The sequence below is a fragment of the Melanotaenia boesemani genome, chromosome 6 (genome assembly GCF_017639745.1).
Source record: "Melanotaenia boesemani isolate fMelBoe1 chromosome 6, fMelBoe1.pri, whole genome shotgun sequence".
Taxonomy (NCBI): domain Eukaryota; kingdom Metazoa; phylum Chordata; class Actinopteri; order Atheriniformes; family Melanotaeniidae; genus Melanotaenia; species Melanotaenia boesemani.
This window is the reverse complement of record NC_055687.1, coordinates 32690733-32713969: the sequence shown is the minus strand read 5'-3', so window position 1 is coordinate 32713969 and position 23237 is coordinate 32690733. Positions and strand designations below refer to the sequence as shown.

The window sequence follows — 23237 nt, the reverse complement described above, 5'->3', positions numbered from 1 at the left end:
TGCATGTGCTCATCTGTGTGTGGCCTGGCTGCTTTCATGTATGGATGAATGTGGATGAGTGTGTGTGTATATGCTTATGGTTTAGGGGTAAGTCAAAAAGCTGCAGTTGCATCAGCAATCTGGGTGGTAAAACCAGCACTTTACCCCCTACCATTTAATTCTCTGGATCTAATTTACCCATGTCAGGATGTCTTCCCTTCCATTTTGCACTCCATTTGCACACTTGGTATCCCTCATGTTGCCTTACACCACATCCAAGTCTATCTCTGTGCAAGCTATCATGCAGCTCTAAACTTGTGCGAACAATTGACACAGCCGGCACCTGTTCTTCAGCCCACAGGAAAGAAGTTGACTTAAAATGTTCAAGCATAAAATCACCCGAAAAAAAACTCCTTTATGTGATCTGAGAACAGGCCAAGTGCTCTATTTTGAACAATACAGAAAGAAAAAAAAATACTATAGGCTGTACATATACATCATTCAAAGCACGAGCAGCTATTTACCTTGCCCATCATGGAAAGAAAGACTGACAGGGTGATTTAATAGTAAGGCGATTCCATGGTGTGGTTTTGAAATATCCCTGGTACAGTCACAAGACAAAATTCAATAAATCTTTTTCTTTTTTTCTTAAGTCTGTACATACATATATATATATATATATATATATATATATATATATATATATATATATATATATATATATACACATATACATATACATACACATATACATATACATACATATATATATATATATATATATATATATATATATATATATATATGTATGTATATATATATACATACATATATACATACATACATATATATATATATATATATATATATATATATATACACATATACATATACATACATATATATATACATATATATATATATATATACACATATACATATACATACATATATATATATATATATATATATATATATATATATATATATATATATACATATACATACATATATATATATATAAGGAGAACACTAGGAGTTACCCAGTTTTCAATTCCACCTTGACAAGTTCCCTGCAGTAGTGGGGAAACTCTGCAAGACTATATAACTACAAAGTTACACCAGTAATATGAAACACTTAATTACGTTTTGTTGATAGCCCTTGGGATTCTTGTAGTAAAATAGTAGATTCCAAGAAACCAGCCATGCATAGTACACATAGTCCCCATAACAGAAGACAGATCCAGCTGGGGAAAGATCCTGTCTTTACCATTGTGGGATTTTCTGTACCCATAAGTAGCAAATTCCAGTAACACCAGCACAGCTGTTGTATTTATCTTCTGAGCAATGGCCACAGTACCACAACAGCAGTTGTACTGGACCGTGGATTTTAGTCTTCTTCAGTGGCACACACACTTGCATCATACACAATTCTCAGAGTGGACACTCATATTTAAGGTGGATGAATCAGAAGTAGAAGTGCATGCACTTTTGTATAACCTACTTAAGGTCGGGCAAGTTTATTTGTATAGTACATTTAATTTACAAGACAATATATATATGTATGTATGTATATATGAGCTGTTACTGGCTAATCGCGCCCTGGCTTACAGTCAGATTTTTATGTCTTTTAATGTAGACTGTAGACAAAAACATTTAAAAATCGAATCTTTTGAAATGTTTTAATGAATAAAATCTAGTTTTAAAAAGTAGATAATCTTAATTAGTTCATTCTATTGTTTATTTGACCTTGTTTCAATATTGTGAGGAAAAAGATACTTATGTAAAAAGTGCACTAACTAGAAGTTGAAGTTTTTTTAGTTTTGTATTTTTTGCACCACAGTGAGCAAACAGTCTGAGAACACAGTTTGAGACTGTATGAAAACTGTAAGTCTGCACGAACTAACAGAGCTTTAAAATATTGCCTTTATTTTATACCGGAAATGTCTTTTCTAATATTTATTTATATATTTTTGTTGTATTGTTTGGATTGTGTTGTTATTTTTGTGGTGTTCTGACTTTGATTAAAAGAATAATCAATTTTTCTACCTCTATATCGAAAATAGTTTTGAGTATTGAGCACCATCTTTAGTATCAGTATCAAGTCATTTTTGTAATTTGTTAAGGACCTTTACATGGTGCTATGGGGTGTTACCATGTTTTGTTTTAGGTTGGTAGAAGAGAAGGGGTCAAGGCGCAGAACAATGTTTTATTAATTCTGGTGCGATCCTGTGATTTGATGATGGTTTTCCTTAAAATAGACTAGGGCTGGGTGATTAATCGATAAAATCGATAAATTGAATTTTCCATTTCTGGAGATTAATTTTATTGAAAATCGGGATTTTTTTCCATAGTTAGTTAGCAGCAGACTTAGCCCTCCCTCCACACCAGAACGGTGTTTGTCTGACAGATTTTCAGTAAAGTGACCCTTCACTCACGCCTGGGATTTAGCTGTACGTATAACTGCAGTGAGAAATGCTGCAAACCCTTGTTAAGAGACAACCTTCATCAGGGGAATTATTCCTGCAGTGGATCCTGTATGATAAGGATCCAGATGGAAAGAGATCACGGATGCATTGTGTCGCATATTTCAATGTAAGATATGAAGTCGTTTATATGGTGGAAGAGCTATGACATTATATGCTTTATTTTTGCTAGCATTCATCTATATAAACAAATGAATGTTTTAATAAGTTTATTTATGTTTTGTAAAAGAAAAGGAAAAAAAATCGATTAAAATCGGAAATCGGATTTGGTTATAAAAAATCGGAGATTTTATTTTTAGGCCATATCGCCCAGCCCTAAAATAGACTTATTTAAAAACACTGCTACACTGAATCCATCACTGTCCTCTGAGACAAGAGCACTGAAGTGCAACCAAATTCATCATAAATGATTAGTAATAAATCAGTCAGTAAGCCATCCAAGAATATTAACAGTATGTCAATTACACAGTACAAGCCCATTTATGCTTGACGTAGAAGGCGAATACACAGAAGGACAGACACTTTCGTCCATCTCTGCATCATTTAAGAGGGTAATTTGGTTCGTTTTTGGGGCCCGGCGGATCCATCGCTGTATGAGTGTGTCGGACGTGTTGGGTGGTTGCAAATAACTTTACAGCAGTGCCACCAGCCGCTGACTGAAACTGACATCCAATTACGGAAGTGAACTCTGAACTCAGCCCACTAGTGGATGAATTGACTTAACAACCAAGGCAACGTTAAAGGTGCGTGGAAGTATGAGGATGACGACATTTGACAACGTTTGAAACAGAAAGACAGTGGTTCTTTGCTTCCAGTGGAAATAGATGTTTATCTAAGACAATAAAAAATTTTAATGGTTTCAATCGGTCTATAATATCCATAAAATAAAAGTATGTAGGTATGACAATATGAGAAGAGACTAGGGAGATCTGCTGAGTCATGAAAGCCAAACTATGATGTCAACAGCCTCTTTTAAAGACCCACTCTGTAACTTTTTGACCCTAAAACTCTGAATTTCGGACTTATTTAATGGTACAATGGCATCTACGATGTGCATTTCTGAAGCTGTCGCTGCCCAGCAGCGTCCCGCAGCGGAGTAACCACACTATGCAACTGTTTTTTATCCGGGCTGCTTCGTGACGTTGCAGTCGAGTTTCACTTCATGCACGCATCACATGCAATCAAGTAGATGTAAACACACCGGCCGCTTAGTACGTGCACCGTAGCCGATTCAGCAAAGAAACGATAGAAGACATAATCAGAGAAAGAGAGGGGGAAAAAAAAAGAAAGACGGAGCAAGAGATAAGACAAGAGTCAACATAAGACTGTTTTTTACTGTCTGGAGATAGCGCACAGTACAGGTTAGATGCAAGATATGAGGGGCATTCGGACAGAAAAGTTCTAAGAACACACAAGCCCTACGCAGGAGTCCTTTGCTGCAGCGTTGTCTGAGTAGGCAGGTCTGTGGTCCAAGGTGTCGAATCATTTACTGGCTTTTTGGTTCATCCCACTCTGGTTGCTGTGTTCCTTAATTTATATTTTTAGCGCGTTCTTTTCTTTTAAAAGACGCTCTTTGCTCTCGGCTTACATGCATCCAAGTTCGACGCGCTCCAGCGCTCTTTGGTTCAAAACAAATGCTCATGAAGTCCAAACATTTCTTTCCTCTGGATCAATGATTTTATTTCCAAAAGTGTTAGCGTTTCTTACCGCACCATGACATGACTGGCAGGCATCTTTCTTTCTTTTTATCAAAACAAAACAAAAATAACCAACGCTGGCCGCGGTCTAAAACTGTATAGCTGCGTGCCTGAAACCGAGAGCTCACCTGGCCCCAATAGCCAACACTAATATAGCCCAGGTGCTGCAGTCACCTGTCCATAAAGAGGGGGCGGAGATGAGAAACGGCATCAACCATGCGCAACAGTAAACAATCAAAATAAACAATTCATTACTTTAGTTCAACTCATAATTCAAATCCTAATACTTCACATTTTTATCTCATAAACTAGCAAATAGAACAAATAACAGCCATTCAGAAACAATATAAATCCATCAAAACATAACACAATAATTTGGCTCCTACATATATGTAGTCTTGTTTGAGTTTTCTCCATGCACTGCTTCACGTTGCGATAAATTCGTGTTCTCTAATTGAGAACTGGTCGTCGCAAAAATAGATGCCGAATTCAGCGTCGATAGGAGGCGCATCACAGAAAAAGTTAAGTAGTGCATCTTTAAATCCCAGCATGAAAAAAACCCTTTAATTGCAAAAAATCAGTTTTATAAACTTGTCATTAATTTGTAAAAATAAATCTTATTTTTAAGTTGCCATTACTCATTACTAGCACTGTTTACATGGATCCCTGGTAAACAGAAAAGCTCTTCAACGTCAGGACAGAAGAATTTGTATCTGTATCAAGAAAATGTAAGAAGTCTTCCAATAACATTTGGGATTCACTGATGTGCTGTGTCTTCCCTTTAAAAAGCATTTTCTAAACACATGAAAAGACTCTGCGCAGGTTTGGTTTGTATCTTATTCTTATGAAAATATCCTCTGCCTGAGTCATAGCAGGTTAGTTTTACTCCATCTACCTTTTAACCTCTACCTTTTAATTAGGAAGGCTGGGATTACGTTTTTCATCTACTTCCTTGCTATTATTGAGCTGCCCCAACCTCTGACCCTTGAGTTGTCTCTATAGCCTGTAATAGGCTGAAACAAAGACCACTGGTGGAACTGTGTCCAATGTGCTCACAAATAAACACAGATAGACTAAAAGCTTAAGACAAAAAAAAAAAAGTTGAACAAAAGTACATATTCACACACACACCAGGGAGATCTGTTGGAGACAGGTCCAAAGGGAGATGCTGGGGTGTGGGGCACCCTGCTTTAACAGCTGGGGAGAGATATTATCTCATAACATCAGGCCTGGAAATGGATCCTCCCCAGATACAACCAGCCAGGAGTGTAAGTTCATATATTTAAGAATACAGGGACTCTGGGAGAGAACCTTTGGATGGTACACTGACCTAGCTTTTCTAGATATTGCTCCCTGTTTTCTGGTGTTTTTTCTTAATTTATACATTACTTTCCATTGTTTTCTATTCTATTTTATCATATTTTAGTATCTCATCTTTCACCTTCTTTGTTAAAATTGCCGTTTTTACCAGTGTTTTTGCTGTGCTTTCAAAACATTTTACTGCTTCCATCTGTTTCACTAACAAGAGTGCAGAGTAGTCTGTGCACCCTTTCATTTATCTGTATTAATTTATTTACAAATGCCAGCAAAAATAAATAAATATTGCAGCTTTATGAATTATTCTTGAAAGCCTAATATAGATCACAAATCAAAGACCATTCTTAGTGAGTTGCAGTTAAGTGCTGTAGTAAGGTCAGCACTGAATCCATGGCCCTGTAGGAAGTCTGCAGCCAAGAGGTCTTGATAAGAGCCATCACTTTGTGATTTATCACAGGCACATCCTCCGTCTTCACGCTAATTTATGAAAAACACTGCACAATTCAGCTCATCCTAAAATTAATTTTCATCACAATATAAACAGTTGTTACACACATTCAGACATTTCATTTCACAGCTTTTTAGAGTAAGTAGATGGAACGGAGCCAACACTGAAACCTTACTGGGACCAAGGCCATCACTCACCTGGGGGCAGGTCTGGGTCAGTCGGGGCTGCCTGTTGAAGGCGACGGGGCTTGGCTACAGCTTTGGAGCTGTCTGAGGCACTGCGACTGGTGGAGCTGGAACCACTGTCGTGATCATCCTGGGAAGGGGGGGAAAAAACAAGCAAACACAAATCAAACTGAAAAGCCAAGAAAATAAAGAATAAATGCACAGCTTACATGGATATCTACAAATTTATCCAATAGACTCACTCACACTTATTAAACTTAAGTGACAAAAAGTGCTTTCTATGTTTTTACAAAACCAATAAGGGTTTCATTATTCCAATTTTTAATATCTAAAAATGTGTTAATCTGACTTGTAATTAGGCTGAAATGAGACTAAACATGCTGAACTCGTCAGTTTTTGGTTAAATCGTTTGTCGTCATAAAACACCTTAGTCTAGTTTCCAAACAAAATCTTGTTAAGAACCAACCTAGGTTTTTTTTGTTTGTTTGTGGAGTTCTTTTTTTGTTTTTTTGTTGTCTCTAAGAGCAAACGTCCTCCAGCATGACACTAAACAGGGGAGTGATTGGGATGTCATCCACTGAACACCACTGTTCCTGAGCCTTACACCAAACCTTCCCACTAACCATCCTCCCATCCCCATTTAACAACAATCCCCATGTCATCTACAAATAAACTTGTTTTAGGATGAGACGGCAAAATGTCTCTTCTTAATAACAGCACGTCATCTACTCTTAAGACACTAGCTGCATGTTAAGCCCAGAAAAGCAAATACAAAATCAGTGCATGTCTTTAAAAGTGTGTAGGGGTGATGACAAAAGGAACATCTTCAGGGATAAGGCTGAAGATAAACAAAATGAGCCACGATTCAGGGTAAGGAAGTTATTTATTGGTTCAGCTGGAAGAGGGCGTCAGGCCAGTGGGTGTTCTGTGTCTAAAGGCGCAATTAAAACAATAGAGACAGATGTGAAACAGTGGAGAGGTCAGGAGATTAAGGGTTAAAGGACTACCAGCCAAAGACTTCCACTAGACTGACTCCTGGTCCAAATACAGTTTTGAACATCAGATTATCTAATGTATAAATGCACAAGAATAAAATCTCTTTCTAATCGTAAAAGCAAAAGAAAAAAAAAAGACAAAATCCCACAGGAAAAAGATTTATTTACTTTGTCCACTTATTAACGTTCTACTAGCAGATTGTTACATTCTGTAGATGAGTTTAGCAGGGATTTACTTGTTAACAGTCTTAACTGTTCATTTTAAGAGGTTACTGGATTAGAAGCATTCACGTTTGTCCTACTATGTAGATATTCAACTTGAAATAGGAACAAAGAAAACTCTTTAAAGCTGGAGTCATCAGTATTATGTTGGCATCATTAGGTAAAAATTCTATGAAAACCCTTCAGTATCTTCCTCATGACGTAGACTGAGGAGAGACTTGACTTTTTCACTCTGTTAGCACTATAGTCAGAAATCACTTCAGCTAATCACAAGTTTTACCAATCAGACCAGACAACGTAGCATGTAAAGGAGCAAAGTATGTGCGGAGCAAGGCATGGCAGATATACAGGTTAGACAACAGACTCTTAACATTTATCTGGACTCTGAATCCAGTTGAGGAGGTTTTGAAGCACATAACCAGCTCATGTGAACCTGGACCAGCAGCGGGAAGTGAACCTTTGTATTTTTAAGTCCTATAATTTGTTTTTACTTTTTCCAGATTTCTGCCCAACTAAGCTTTATCCAAGTGGTGAAGAATAGCTATCAGATCAAAACCAATGCATTCACAAACTACAATTATAATAACCTTAATTAACTACACAAAATGTATAAATAAAGAATTACTCTCCAAATGGAAATTATACCTTGATCTATAGAAGCTGTGGAAGAATACCTCAAACTTTTATTTGTAGTAGATATCAGCCTGCAATAAACAATAATACATTGGAAAAGCCTGCATAACTGCATGGTCAAAACTTGCTGTAGATGTGGTTAAGTGACGGAGTCAAAACCCGGTACATATATTACAGATGACTGTGACACTATAACACCAGGGTGGTAAGAAAGTCAGACAATTTGGACAAAGAAAGGGTAGTTCACATGTGTTTATCATTTAAGTGCCTCAGGAGTTACCCCTAAACTTGACTAAAATAAACACTCAAGCTTTTAAAGCCAAATACATTTGGGCATTCCATGGTCACACACTTCATTCAAAAATCCTCAAATGAGATAATGACAACCACAGAAACACCTACCAGGCAAGTCTTATGTTCTAACTACTGTGCAAGAACACATATTTGATATGATGCAAACAATTCTCTCTCATTGTACTTGAATAACAAATATTTGGCTTTAAATGCTTAGCTTAATTTAAGTAGTGGTACAGTGACAGACAGGTGTCACCTGCAGTATCAAAATAAGCATTCAAAAGGGAAAAATGCTGTAATGTTCTGGCAGAAATATGTACACTTTACTTCACAATAATGCTTACGTTACAGATCCAAGGAGGAAGCAGATATTTCCTCTTCAGTTTGTTTAAGGAAATGAGTAAACAGAGATGGAGTAATAAAATAAACACTTTATCAAGGTCCTAAGGAATTGATATTCACATACAAATGAGTTTGAACTAGGCTCACCACCTGGAGGAGGGACCATAGGGGTTGGGTGCATTGTGAGCTGGGCGGCTGCAAGAGGCGGGGACCATGGCAGTCTGATCCTCGGTTGCAAAAGCTGGCTCTAGGGACGTGGAATGTCACCTCTCTGGCGGGGAAGGAGCCTGAGCTGGTGCGCGAGGTCGAGCGGTTCCGGCTAGATATAGTTGGACTCACCTTGATGCACGGCTTGGGCTCTGGAACCACTGTCCTTGAGAGGGGCTGGATCCTCTTCCATTCTGGAGCTGCTCCCGGTGAGAGGCGCCGAGCAGGTGTGGGCATGCTCATTGCCCCCCGACTTGGCGCCTGTACGTTGGGGTTTACCCCGGTGGACGAAAGGGTAGCCTCCCTCTGCCTTCGGGTGGGGGGACGGGTCCTGACTGTTAGCAGTTCAGAGTACCCACCCTTTTTGGAGTCCTTGGAGGGGGTGTTGGAGAGCACTCCTTCTGGGGACTCCCTCTTTCTGCTGGGGGACTTCAATGCTCATGTGGGCAATGACAGCGGGACCTGGAGGGGCGTGATTGGGAGGAACAGCCCCCCTAATCTGAATCCGAGTGGTGTTTGCTGTTGGCTGTGCTCGTCATGGACTGTCCATAACGAACACCTTGTTCAGACATAAGGGTGTCCACATGTGCACTTGGCACCAGGACACTCTAGGCTGCAGTTGGATGATCGAATTTGTAGTTGTGTCGTCGGACTTGCGGCCGCATGTCCTGGAAACTCGGGTGAAGAGAGGGGCAGAGCTGTCAACTGATCACCACCTGGTGGTGAGTTGGCTCAGATGGTGGGGGAGGATGCAGGTCAGGCCTGGCAGACCCAAGCGTGTTGTGAGGGTCTGCTGGGAACGTCTGGCAGAGTCCCCTGTCAGAAAGAGTTTCAACTCCCATCTCCGGCAGAGCTTCAACCATGTCCCAGGTGAGGCGGGGGACACTGAGTCCGAATGGGCTGTGTTCCGTGCCTCTATTGTCGAGGTGGCCAGCCACAGCTGTGGCCGTAAGGTCGTCGGTGCCTGTCGTGGCGGTCACCCCGAACTCGTTGGTGGACACCGGCAGTAAGGGATGCCGTCAAGCTGAAGAAGGGGTCCTATCGGGCCTTTTTGTCCTGTGGGACTCTAGAGGCAGCTGATGGGTATCGGCGGGCAAAGCAGAGCGCAGCTTCGGCAGTCGCTAAGGCAAAAACTCGGGCATGGGAGGAGTTTGGAGAGGCCATGGAGAATGACTTCCGGACGGCTTCGAGGAGATTCTGGTCCACCATCCGGCGGCTCAGGAGGGGAAAGCAGTGCTCCGTCAACACTGTGTACAGTGGGGATGGGGGGCTGCTGACCTCGACTCGGGACGTTGTGAGGCGGTGGAGGGAATACTTCGAAGACCTTCTCAATCCAACCAACACGTCTTCCGATGAGGAAGCAGAGTCTGGGGTAGCTGGTGCTGGCTCTCCTATCTCTGGGGCTGAGGTCACTGAGGGGGTTAAAAAGCTCCTTGGTGGCAAGGCCCCAAGGGTGGATGAGGTCCGCCCAGAGTTCCTTAAGGCTCTGGATGCTGTAGGGCTGTCTTGGCTGACACGCCTCTGCAGCATCGTGTGGACATCGGGGACAGTTCCCCTGCACTGGCAGACTGGGGTGGTGGTCCACCTCTTCAAAAAGGGGGACCGGAGGTTGTGTTCCAACCACAGGGGGATCACACTCCTCAGCCTCCCTGGTAAGGTCTATTCAGGGGTGCTTGAGAGGAGGGTCCGTCGGATAGTTGAACCTCGGATTGAGGAGGAGCAGTGTGGTTTTCATCCCGGTCGTGGAACAGTGGACCAGCTCTACACCCTCTTCGGACTCTTTGAGGGGGCATGGAAGTTTGGCTAACCAATCTACATGTGTTTTGTGGACTTGGAGAAGGCATTCGACCGTGTCCCCCGGGGTCTCCTGTGGGGGGTACTCTGGGAGCATGGAGTGCCAGACTCGCTTGTACGAGCTATCTGGTCCCTGTATGACCGGTGTCAGAGCTTGGTCCGCATTGCCGGCAGTAAATCAGAATCGTTTCCAGTGGGGGTTGGACTCCGCCAAGGCTGCCCTCTGTCACCGATTCTGTTCATAACCTCTATGAACAGAATTTCTAGGCGCAGCCGAGGTGTTGAGGGGATCCGGTTCGGTGGCCTCAGGATTGGGTCTCTGCTTATTGCGGATGATGTGGTTCTGTTGGCTTCATCGGGCCGTGATCTTCAGCTCTCATTGAAGCGATTCGCAGCCGAGTGTGAAGCGGCTGGGATGAGAATCAGCACCTCCTAGTCCAAGGCCATGGTCCTCAGCCGGAAAAGAGTGGAGTGCTCTCTCCAGGTCTGCAATAGGGTCCTGCCCCAAGTGGAGGAGTTCACGTATGTCGGGGTCTTGTTCACGAGTGAGGGAAGGATGGAGCGGGAGATCAACAGGCAGATCGGTGTGGCGTCTGCAGTGATGCGGACTGTGCATCGGTCTGTCGTGGTGAAAAAGGAGCTGAGCCAAAAGGCAAAGCTCTCGATTTACCGGTCGATCTACATTCCTACCCTCACCTATGGTCATAAGCCGTGGGTAGTGACCAAAAGAACGAGATTGCGAATACAAGCGGCCGAAATGAGTTTTCTCCGCAGGGTGGCCGGGCTCTCCCTTAGAGATAGGGTGAGAAGCTCTGTGATCCGGGAGGGGCTCAGAGCAGAGCCGCTGCTCCTCCACATCGAGAGGAGCCAGATGAGGTGGCTCGGGCATCTGGTTAGGATGCCTCCTGGCCGCCTCCCTGGTGAGGTGTTCCGGGCACGTCCCACCGGAAAGACCTAGGACACGCTGGACGGACTACATCTCTCGGCTGGCTTAGGAACACCTCGGGATCCCTCCAGATGAGTTGGTGAATGTGGCCGGGGAGAGGGAAGTCTGGGTTTCCCTGCTTAGGCAGCTGCCCCTGCGACCCGACTCCGGATAAGCGGCAGAAAATGGATGGATGGATGAGTCTGAAGCTGATTATCATTATTCACACATTAAATTAGTCATTACATGAAATGCTGCATGTGTAATATTAAAATACATTACAAGAGAAAAGAGAAACTAAGTTTAAAATGACTCATATTGACTGGTAGTCTTGTCAGGCACATCACAATGCAACATATGAGCACATTAGAATTAGAAACAGTCTCCCTTCCCAGCAGACTCCCCTATCTATACCTAAAGGAATGCATATCACAGTGAGCCAAGTGTACACTGAGTTCAAGAGCTTGAACTGCCACTAAAGAACAAGACTGCCAAATTTGGAAGTAGCGCAATTAAGCGCTCAATGTCACTGTGGGCAGTGAGCAATTCTCCAGAGGTGAAAAATGCCTTTTCAGAGGGAAGCCCTGGAATGACTGAAGCCTACCTCAGCTGCTGCCGGGTAAACTGATCCCTCCAATGCCACGGCAGGGCACAGGACAGGGAATGAGGGATTAAAGAATAGAGAAAGAGAAGGACACAAGAACCAGGAGAATGGGGGTGGGGGGTGGGGGGTTACATACCCTATAGGCATGTCAACTTAACTGTTGACCAAATTTGATGGTAGTTAAAAAGGAAAGGATACATAAGAAACAATGAGATAAGTGGAAATAATAACAGGGCAAGAGAAAGTGAGACAGCAAGGCCAAGAGTAGATGAGAGATACTGAGAGTTAAAAAAGAGATGAAGATTTTGAAACCATACAAAGAAGACAAAGAAAAACTGAGTGACAGGCAAGGGGACCCCCTACTCAGAGGGTAAGTGGGCACCAGTGGAGGTGTTGTCTATCACAGGAAGCCCAGACATGACCTCTGTCCCCCTGCAGACGTCTGACTCAGTCAAGGTCCAGGAGGCAGAGCGTTGGGTCGCTCTATAGGTTCAACCTATCAAAGCTGTTTAACACATCAGTTGAACTCCACCACCACCTCCAGCTCTTAGAAACAGCACTGCTGCAGATACTCAACAGTTTTTCTTCTATAAACAAACTAACTGCAACATAAATACTAGAAACCACCAATGTCTTATCCATCATTGACACTGCTGTATATATGTAAACTGTTGTGTGACTATGTAAAACTTGAGTGGACAAAAATACAAACATTACTGAGACAGTGGCTCATTCTCAGTCATGGCAGGCAGACTTAATTTAAGCAAATAATGTTGAAAAGAACTTGTTTGAACTGTTTGTTAGAAACTTAATTTCTCATTAACACTGTCTTAGCTTTCAGTATCAGTAATATTTCAACAGTACTTGTTAGATTTACTCAGGGGAGCCTGATACTGATAATACTGATAATACCGTGTTTTATTTTATTTTTAAAATTATGATTTTGTGAAATGTATATTTGCAAAGAAAACAAATGTAGCATTTCCCTATTAATTAAAAAAACAGTTTAGTTTTTTTCATTTCAGTTTAGGACAGAAAAAAACGTGGGCAGGGAGTAGCAGGGAGTAGCAGCCTATTACCCTTCTTGCCTGATCTTTGAAATCAAAACATTTTTAAAACTGGTCAGTTTCACAAAGTTTCACTAGATTAGCGGGAGCATGCAGACCATTGCTGGATAAACACAATCTTTGTTATTGTTGTTTTTCCTCTGCAGGTTGCTGGTGAACTCATGCTGACATCAAAGCAGCAGGCCTGCAGATTGGAGGCCAGGCAAGGAAAGGCGAACGCCTACGGAGTGAGAAAATAAATGAAGGAAACCCAATAGCTCCTTATCTCAGACGGAACCCCCCCTCCTCTAAATCACTCATATACACACATAAAAATAAAGACACATGGACACACACTGGGTCTTACAAGCAGAAGTTCTCTCCCCTGTGCTTCTCTGTCTTTCTCATCCATCTACTTATTCTTAAGCTTCTAACCAAACCAGTTAGTAATAATGCTTGTAAAAACAATTAAAGACCCTGGTCCTCATTTGAATGGATTACAGCTGACACCAAGAAGGCGAGATATGAAGCGTGGCTCACTGTTTCAAACATATAATCACAGTTTGAGAAGGTTCCAGTCATGTCAAATAGTATCCAGTCACCTTTTTACACTTGCGCTGCTTGAACCATTCATGACAACCCCAGTGAAACTTTAGCTAAAAAGAGCAGAGCTCATCAAAGCTGACTCCAATTACCTCCTCTTTAACGTCCCTTGGCTTCAAACACATTCATCAGCTCAGCTAAAAATTAGCTGTTAATGGCTTTTTAATGAAAGTGTAACAAATGTAGAAAGCTATAGTAGTATGATTAAAGATGGGAATGGGGTCATTTTCTTAAATAGAAATAGACAAGACAGGGTTAGGACCAGCTAGTGTGATGGGGGTAAAAATGTCTTGCAGTCTCTCACACATTCACAACACTCAAGTTACAGTAACAGTTCTTAATACTAGAAAACATGTTTTGTATTTTATATATAGATATGTCAACACTCTGCATTACAGATGTACACCAAAGGGAAATACTGGCATCCAAAAGTACACACAAACCCATGAGCACATTCTCACAGGCAGCCTAAGTATAAAGACCCATACTCTAAAATCACTGTAGAGCAGCTGGAATCCATGGCAGATTGGAGGGATTAGAGACTGAAATCAGCCATGATGGATATAACATTGTGTGACATTCTGAGTAATTATCTCAATGAAAACAGCTCATTACAAAAATGTGGTCTTGTCTTCTCTCTTTCCTCCCCTGTTTCAGTAACTAAATCCATTACTGGGAAAGAAAACGCCATTTACGGCATATGCACAAATCAAATCTTAGTCATAAAACATACACAATGTGCTACAGGCTATAAACTGATGCTGCATTCATTAGATACCTTTTTCTAAGCAAATAAAGTCGGTGTAAAATAAGGTGAACTCAAATGCTGTAAGTACAACTTTTTAGTGCAGTTTGAACAAAACCCAACTCACAAAGCTATAAGCCAAACGAAACCCCTTCCTCAGTACATTTGGACATATTAAACATAAAAAATGCCAACAAAAACACATGTCCCACACACATTCTACTCTGAAATTAAATAATAGCATTTAATAGTCCAATAAATAGCAGGGAAAAAAACTATATTTTAACAACATTTCTGAAAAATCACAGTGACATAAAATTAATGTGCTCCATTTCGTGGACAAAAAATAGTTCAGTCAGTTTCTGTTTGCGAAGCCACACAAATCTGAATCGATCTGTAAACGGTGCATGTATTTCACATCAAAGAATATACAGCAACAAGGTCTGTGATTACTAAGAGCATTTTACCTCTACAAACTATTGTGTTGAAAGTTAAATATAAACTGAAAATGACAAGTAAAATGTATAACACATTCATTTATGAGGAGGAATTACAGCACAGGCAAAAAAAGAACACAGTTTCAAAACTATTTCACACCAAAGCAGGAGAGCTCACAAGACCCATGATGTCATGTTAGATGCTTTCGCCAAGAATACCTCCACGTTACCCAAGTCAAACCGGCTATGTTTAATATCTGACTCCAACATGCCCAGAATAACAAAGACAAACAGGAATCCCAGTTACAGAGCAGCTCTACAGGGAGCAACAATCGGGCTTCTGACTTCTGAGCTTTGGAGCAATTTTGCAGCCGATTTCATTGTATTTACATGAGCAGCTGCAGTTTTAGGACAAATGTTTAACTGTGGGACAAAGAAAAAGCTGTCTATCATAGGGGTTTCTTTTTTTTATATAATATAGACATTCTGAAGTTGAAGTCAACAAAAATATGTGCTAAAGCAGGAAAGAAAAGAGAGGGAAAAAAATCTTATGGCAGGGGCAACACAAGACTGGAAATTGTGTAATGCTTAAACAAAATAAATAAATAAAAATAAAAAACAGAAGAGTCTTTGAGCTCCTACATGAAAAAAAGATATGAGCATAACAGTGTTGAATAAAGCAGGAGTGTCTTGTTTGTTTTTTATTTTCTTTGTATTGTTTTTCTTTTGTTCTTCTTATTTTAAATCTTTGGTACATGAAAGAAATTAGATTTAGAGCATGTAGAAAATAGGAAAAAGCTGAAAACAGATCTGACACAATTTTTTAATCTCACCCCTAACTCCATGTGTAGGATTACCCATGAAAACTAACAAAACAGTTTATTTCGAGCAAAAGCCTGAACTGAAAGCATTGTGAAGCTTTGGGTCTGCATTAATACCACAGATAGTTTGCACATTTTTATGGTACCAACAGTGCTGCACCTTACACACTGGTTTTGAGCAAGGTGTTGCCATCTAGGAGGCATCTTCAGGAAGATCCTTACTTATCTTAACAAGACAATGCCGTTGATAGCCTGCGCTTGTTATAGCAGCACAACTCCAAAACCGAAGAATTCTGTACTAAACTAGTCTGCCTGCAGTCCAGACTTAACACCTTAAAAAGTCATTATACACATTACGTAACGAAAAATACAACAAAGGAGGTCACAAACGTTTGCACAGCCAAACCTCCCAGTTGATTGCTTTGTTTTGTCTACAAAGGATTCAAGTTTTAAATTAACATTCTGAATACTGTACTGTCTCATTTATTTAGTTGCATAAAGTGCTGTGTTTAATTACATTTTAGCTGTAGTTTGGATGTATTACAACCTTTGAAATTGGTTTAAACCCAATACACTTTCCTCAGGCTCAACAGAAAACCAAACATAGCTCAAACACTGCAGGGTTTCACCCATAGCTACTTTACTGTGAACTTTATACATTATTGAAATAAAGTAGCCACAAGTGGAGCCCTGCAGCCAACTCATCTTTGGTTTTCTGTCAGTTTGTGAAAGTTTTTGCCTCAGCACATGTTGCCTTGATTAATGTCAGTGTGTTTTGCAATAGTTTGTTGTCTTTAGTCGTGCAGGCTACAGTAAAGCAATACCAGGACGAATATATATTTGCTGTATTTACAGTAGCTAATGATGCTCCAGGAAAGGCGTCTGTAATTCTCTATTAATCTAATAAATCTCAAAGCTGGGGCATTCACGGATAAAATCGGTTTCTTATACGCTGCTTATTTCCCCACAAGATTAAGGAGATCAAAAATGAGCCACAACAAAGTAGAAACAGTGCTAACTTAAGTAAGTAAGTCCCTACAACTCCAATACCAATAAGAAATTAAACACAAGAACAATGGATTCAGATTTAAATTCAAGCTAGTGAAAAGTCCTCCTGTAATCCATGATTAAAACTGATTCCATGTTGAACTAAAGTGCTAGAGTAGATCACTGCACTTTCTCCTAAAGACCATTACAATTTTGCACTGTGAACTTTGGTTTGGACACCATGTCTTCATTGTTAGAACTTATCTGACTCACTCAATTTGTGAAAGAAACCTAAATTTTAAGGAAAGAGAACACTAGACAAATTGAAAGAAAGCAAAGGGTGTAAAAAAACAAAGATTTAATTAAAGACCAGAAAACTAACAGTCAAGACAGAATTGACAAAAATGATGACTGGAAAGTAGAGAGAAAAAAAAAAAGACAATAAAAATAAAAATCACAATAGAGGGAAAAGAAAAATTTGGACAGAGGGATAAATTGCTCGTGATTTAGATCAGAGGGGCAACGGTCCCTCAGATGTCTCCATCAGCTAACCACAATCCAAGGCTGAGCATGTGAGGCATGCTGCTTACGCTGGCACAGCTACCCCATAATGCTAATTACTGCAATGTGTTGGCTACAATCAAACACTCCACAGACTCTTTACATACAGAAGCATGTGAAACACCCCCAACCAACCCAGAGAAAGAAAAAACTTAATAGAGTCTATAACAATACACAAGGGGAATTCCTAAACAACTCCAACTTGCTCATTTCTCTAAAAAGTATAAAAAAAACTGCACTTTTCTTTATGAAACGATTGTTTGACAATCATTTCACACAGCTCATTGTTCATTTTTTAAAATAAGAATTAAAATGATATTTGTCTTTGCTAAAAAAAAATTAAGCAAACCAACATCCTGTGATGATAAATCTGTTTATTCTGGTGAGTGGCTAACAACTAGCTGTCAGAACGTGATTTCAGCATAAACTAAACTGACCTATCAAAACAGAAACATCCCTTTTCTGAGATTTTCCCATTATGTCATACATAATACTAAGCACATTATACAAGACATAAGCACCTCTTGAACAATGTAAGCACAAGCCTCCAAGAACAGTGAAAGCAGTGGCTGAGGCTACGTTGACAACTTAATTGCACATTTGAGGTGCAGCTGGAAGGGACAAACTGTAGAGGCCTGAGTATACTTGGAAAGTATCAATGTTCTGAAAGCAGCATGATAGAATAAATCAAACAAAATGGGATAGGGCTTTCCATCAGTGTTGAGAAATTTTAAAACCATCTTGCTAGATCATGGAAGCAGAATACAGGAATTATGCTTGCATAATGCTGACAAACTGGGGTCCAAAGCAGCTGAGGTGCTGTTCACATTCATCAGCTTATGGATGTAAAAATGTTAACCAGAATTTATAGTCATTTAATTTTTTATTTAATTCTTAATCTTGGGTACCTCTTGATTAGCTGTGCATCTATCATTTCTCCAAAAAGGTTGCAATAATTTCAGAGTGAGAGAGAGCTTTCTCCTGTGAGTGTCTTCTGATTGGTCTAAATGCTAGAGGCAGGCCAAGATGGCCGGCAAGTAGCTGATGATGAGTCATGATCCTGTACTTCTAGTCATGACTTTTCTGCAGCTTGCAAACAATTAAAATGTAACTTTTTTGACAAATATGCTGTTTTCAAGCATGACATCACCTTAAGTCCACTGGCATAAGTTCAAGCAAGAACTGCATCTAGAAAATGAAGTGAATAACACAACCCAACACAACAAAGATTACAGCAGAGTGTCTCTGTTTGGTAAATATGCTCATGACCTGAATTTAAGCCGCATTACAGATTATCTTGTCTCTCAGTTTGTTACCATATATATGCATCTTTTTTCTGAATCCTCTGTTGTTCATAGGTACAGATGTAGGAAGTGTGATGAAATGCCAGAAGAAGCAGAAAGCATCTCCTGGCAAAATGTAGAAGGCAACTTAAAAAATCTTAAATTGTTAAGTAAAGCTAAGCTGCTCATGGCTTCTGTTTGTACACACTTTATGAAGTGAAGGGGGTGGTGGTAATTACAAACTATGGTTCCTGTGTGAGTAACACGTCTCTGAGCAGCTGTGCTAGCAACAAATGGGTACTTTTAGTGAGCAGTCTTCCATCTATACCAGAGCTACTCACTTCAGTCCCACAGTCCTGCAGGTTTTTAATTTATCCCTGCTCCAACCAGGGATATCAGGATTATTTAGTTTTATAATTAATGCTACAATTATTAATCATAAACATCCGTCAATATCATCCCTTTCTATAAAAAAAATTATGTATGAACTCTATCAGCAGATCAGCGCAACTTCCGAACGGAGCAAAAACAACGTTCCACCACTTCCACGTGTTTCCACTTGTGCTGCTTTGTTTTTCTTCCGTGAGCGTTGCAGGCGAGGCTGCTTGAGTGGGACACCACGGCAGAGGAGGAGTTTTTCCCTCCAAACAAATGGGTTACGATGTCCTTGTCTGACTTTTTCAATTTGTTTTTGGGTTGAAGGAAAAAAAATGACCAAGGTGTCATTTTGGAGGACGGCTCACCAGCCTGTAAAGTAGGACATAAAAAGTTACAGAGAAAGGAGGAAATACCGCCAATACGTTCCACCGCCTGTATAACCAGCAGCTCTTTATGCTACAATAAAACACCCTTTGGATAAATGCTGCTAATATTGAAAGAAAGCTATCCTGCTTAAAGACAGCTGGAAGTCAAAGTTAGCTGGATGTTTTTCCTTGGTTTCTAAACTCGCTACTCTGGTTGAAAAAGAAATGTTTAAAACCATTTTAAAAACCCGGTTTAGAGATGTTTAAAGCCTCCCACGTCCAGGTAGCGGTTCTGTGGCCTCTTCCATCTTTTTTTCCTCTTAGTGAAATTCAGAGTTAATATGTAGGATTTATTTATTCTTAACACAGCACATTTAGCTGAAAACAGACTTCTTAGTTACTTTACTTTTTCATATTAATTACTTCCACATGAACATATAGAAATAAATAAAACTAATAGACATATAATGAGTGTTCAGCTTATTTTACACATTATAGTGTTTGGAAATTATTTTACCTATAATAATCGTGATAATTGTAAAATCATGTTTATTTCTTTGACAATAATTGTACCAAGAAAATCTGTAATCGTGAAATTCCTAGCTCCAACACGCCTGATTCAAATTCCATGGATCCAACAGCTAATCACGTTCTGCACAATGACTCATTAATTTGAGTCAGGTGTGCACCGTCGCTGGAAGTTTCTATACTGAATTGACTTAAAAACTAATTTCTTTTTTCATTTTAGATTCTTTCTTTAGGATCGCCAACCCTGGTCTTTGAGGTCGACTGCCCTGAAGGTTTTAGATGTTTCCCTTGCTGCAACACACCTGACTCAAATTAAATGCTTGCTGTCGGTTTCTATAAAACTCTGTTAATGACACATTAATTCAGTCTGGTACGTTGCAGCAGAGATACAAGTACTATCTGTTGATAAAAATATTGTTTACTACCCTTGCAGTATTTTAAGAAATAATAACTGTAATAATAAATCTACTTCAGTAAAGAAAACATGACAACTGTGTTAAAAGTTTTCTTTAATGAAATAGCTTTTTTATTTCATTTACTTATTTTATTTTATTATTTTTTTTTTACCCATCAGACAAGCAGACAAGTGTATACAGAATGTGAAGAAAACAGGAGGGTTAATTAAACAACAGACCAGTCATCAGTTTGTAGTCCAAAGAATTGTGGATGCACTTACTGAATATTTAATATCCATAAAACAAGCAATTAACATATTTCACTGTCTAACAGCAGTGTTTGCTGGACTTTTGATCATCTAGGAAACGTGTTTTGATTTTAAATTTTGTGTAAATCTAATTATTACATCCTCTGGAGTGTGAAGACCTCATTTACCCCCTGTGATCTTAGTGCCCCTAAGAAAAGACGAAGACCTTGGTTAGAGAGCCACTACCTTACAATGCAAGGAGAGAGGGGCCACTTCTGAAATGCCATATTTACCGACCGTAACAATTAAATATGCCTTTAAAATGCTATGGTCAGAGCAGTGGTGGAAAAGCAATGTCTGTGCTGCATGAAACATGGCTGCTTTTATTAAATGAGTCAAGTCACTTCAAAGAGAGATCTATAGAACTGTTTTCAGTGCCGTGGCTGAAAGATTGTTTTGTGTGTTTTTAAAGCAAACTTTTCCAGAATTGGAAAAATTTCTTAATCATGCAAACCCTGGGAACAGCTAGACATTGCTTCTCAAAAATTAAGGGTGCACCAACTGGGCCACACTGTAGATAAAACACCAATTATGGATAAGTGCTTCATACAACTCCACTTCAAAGAAATCAAACTATCCCTATAAAAGCAACATCAAGTGGTTAACTTCTTCTCTAAACTCATGCAATCACTGTTTATGTCTGTTTACATTTAAGGCTCTTGAAATTGTGTTTCAAATTGCAACACAATATCTTCCAAGACCTACTGACAGAACAAAGTACTAATGGAGTGAACATTAACCTTAATTGTAAGGTAATTGTTTCCCAAACTATAATATCACCAAGAGCACCAAGCAAGTAATAAGGTCCAGTGAGGGGCTGCTCTAGTCCGGATGGCCTTCGAGCAGGGATTAAACTGTGGAACAGCAGCATCCTGCTCAGAGTGTATTGATCTCCACTTGAGTCACTGAATGCAGGAAGCCACTGGGATAAATTTTTCCCCCAGCTGCCTTCCTGTGTCTGAGGAGGTGAAGTAACCTCACCCCTTCAGGAACTCAAACTTCCACCAAACCTCTAAGACAAAGATAGGCGTTGTTCAGTCTCGGCTGACTCACAAGGAATGATGGTTGGGTACAAAAATCCTTTGCTTGAATGACACAGTTGCATGTTGCCTTCTGCAGATAATTTCACAATTTGAAAGGTCAAACCAATTAATGCAATCTGCCATCATGTCTAAATGTCCCCCAGTTGGAAACTATAAAGTCATTTCTGTAACATCAAACATAAACTTACTGTGCAGAAAATGGCGGTATTATTATTATCTTACAATTATAGAAGATATTATTAACATTATTGACTGTTTTCAATTTAAAGTTTGTCATCTACTCCAATTCAAAACAAGGGAGCATAAACCAAATTAATAAACACAAGTCCTTTTAATAGAAATTAAAGACTCCAGTAAAGTTTTTACCGCAAATATGACACTGAAGGATTGGTTTCTCCTTTGCTGAGGGTCTCAGGCCAAAAAACACACCAGCTGCAAATTATTTCGGTATGTCAAATGTTGCCATTTGCAGAAGGATGTGCAACCCAAATCTAAGTTACCTGCTGAGGCAGTCTAAACTTTTATAAGTTAAATATACAGTGTGGTGTTATTAGTGGGATTTAATATCAATCTTAACTATTAAAGCCATAATTATACAACATTACCAACATCATTTGTATTATACAATAAAGTTTTTATAGTCCTGTGATGGACTATTGACCTGTCAAAGGAGTACTGACGGACGGACGGACGGACGGATGGGTGGATGGGTGGACGCTCCGGGCAGTTGGAGATCCCTCCCATACAACACATAAGCATGTATGTGCAAAGCCTGAATTTGTAAAGGCTGAATGAGACTTGGTATATGATGAAGCACACTGTTGGCTTGTGGGTGTGAAATCATTTGTCAGTAACTGACTGGAAAGACCAAGCAGTATAAAACCTTAGCATGATCATTATATCATGTGATCAGAAAGCCAATGCAACTATAAACAACCGAACAAAGTAGGGCCATTTGATTTTACAGAATCAAACATATGTTCATCAGCTTATCAATGGGCTCCATCAATCACAGAAAACACTTTTCTGGATGCATTCATTTTCTTCACTTGTCACCATAAATCATACCCTGTGTGTTTTTGCTTTGTTTGTTTTTTCTTAAGACAGTTTCTACATAAAAGTTTACAAATTTTTCAAATTTTCCTTAGGTGCAAAACTAGAACAAGAACATCTTGATTGCTTACATAACCCTTTAAAGAAATATTGAGATCATAAACAAGCTGTTCTGAGAAGCAAATTTTATAAACCTTAACAAGGTCTTTAAAGACAGTCTTAACTCGTTTCTCATCAGAAGTCATGCTTTATCTTCCAACCTGCCCGAGGAGTCCAGAATAAGCAGGAACCCTACTCCATCTCTTTATTATTTACAGTCAGGGATGGCTCTTGTTACTGCCACAGGGGGTGGGATTCAGTGAAAACATATTCTCTAAAGCTCCATGTCTTAGTCGTCTCTTCTCAGTGCTATGAATGAGGCCGCACTGAGCTGATGATCAGAAGGATTTATGCAGCAATCTCTGAAAATCATTTGCTCCTGCAAGCTGGGGAAGTAAAGGCAACATTTACGGATGGAATTGGGACACAGATTATCCAATCTGTGCTATCTGATTGC

The 23237-nt window shown here is 39.9% G+C and overlaps 1 protein-coding gene across 1 annotated transcript in view; it reads right to left on the bottom strand.

Moving 5' to 3' along the window:
* LOC121642112 (vacuolar protein sorting-associated protein 13B-like) overlaps positions 1-23237 on the bottom strand; it is a 334030-nt gene that overhangs the window by 298839 nt on the left and 11954 nt on the right. The window contains 1 exon segment of the mRNA XM_041988605.1: positions 6125-6242. Coding sequence (XP_041844539.1) covers positions 6125-6242 — 118 coding nt within the window.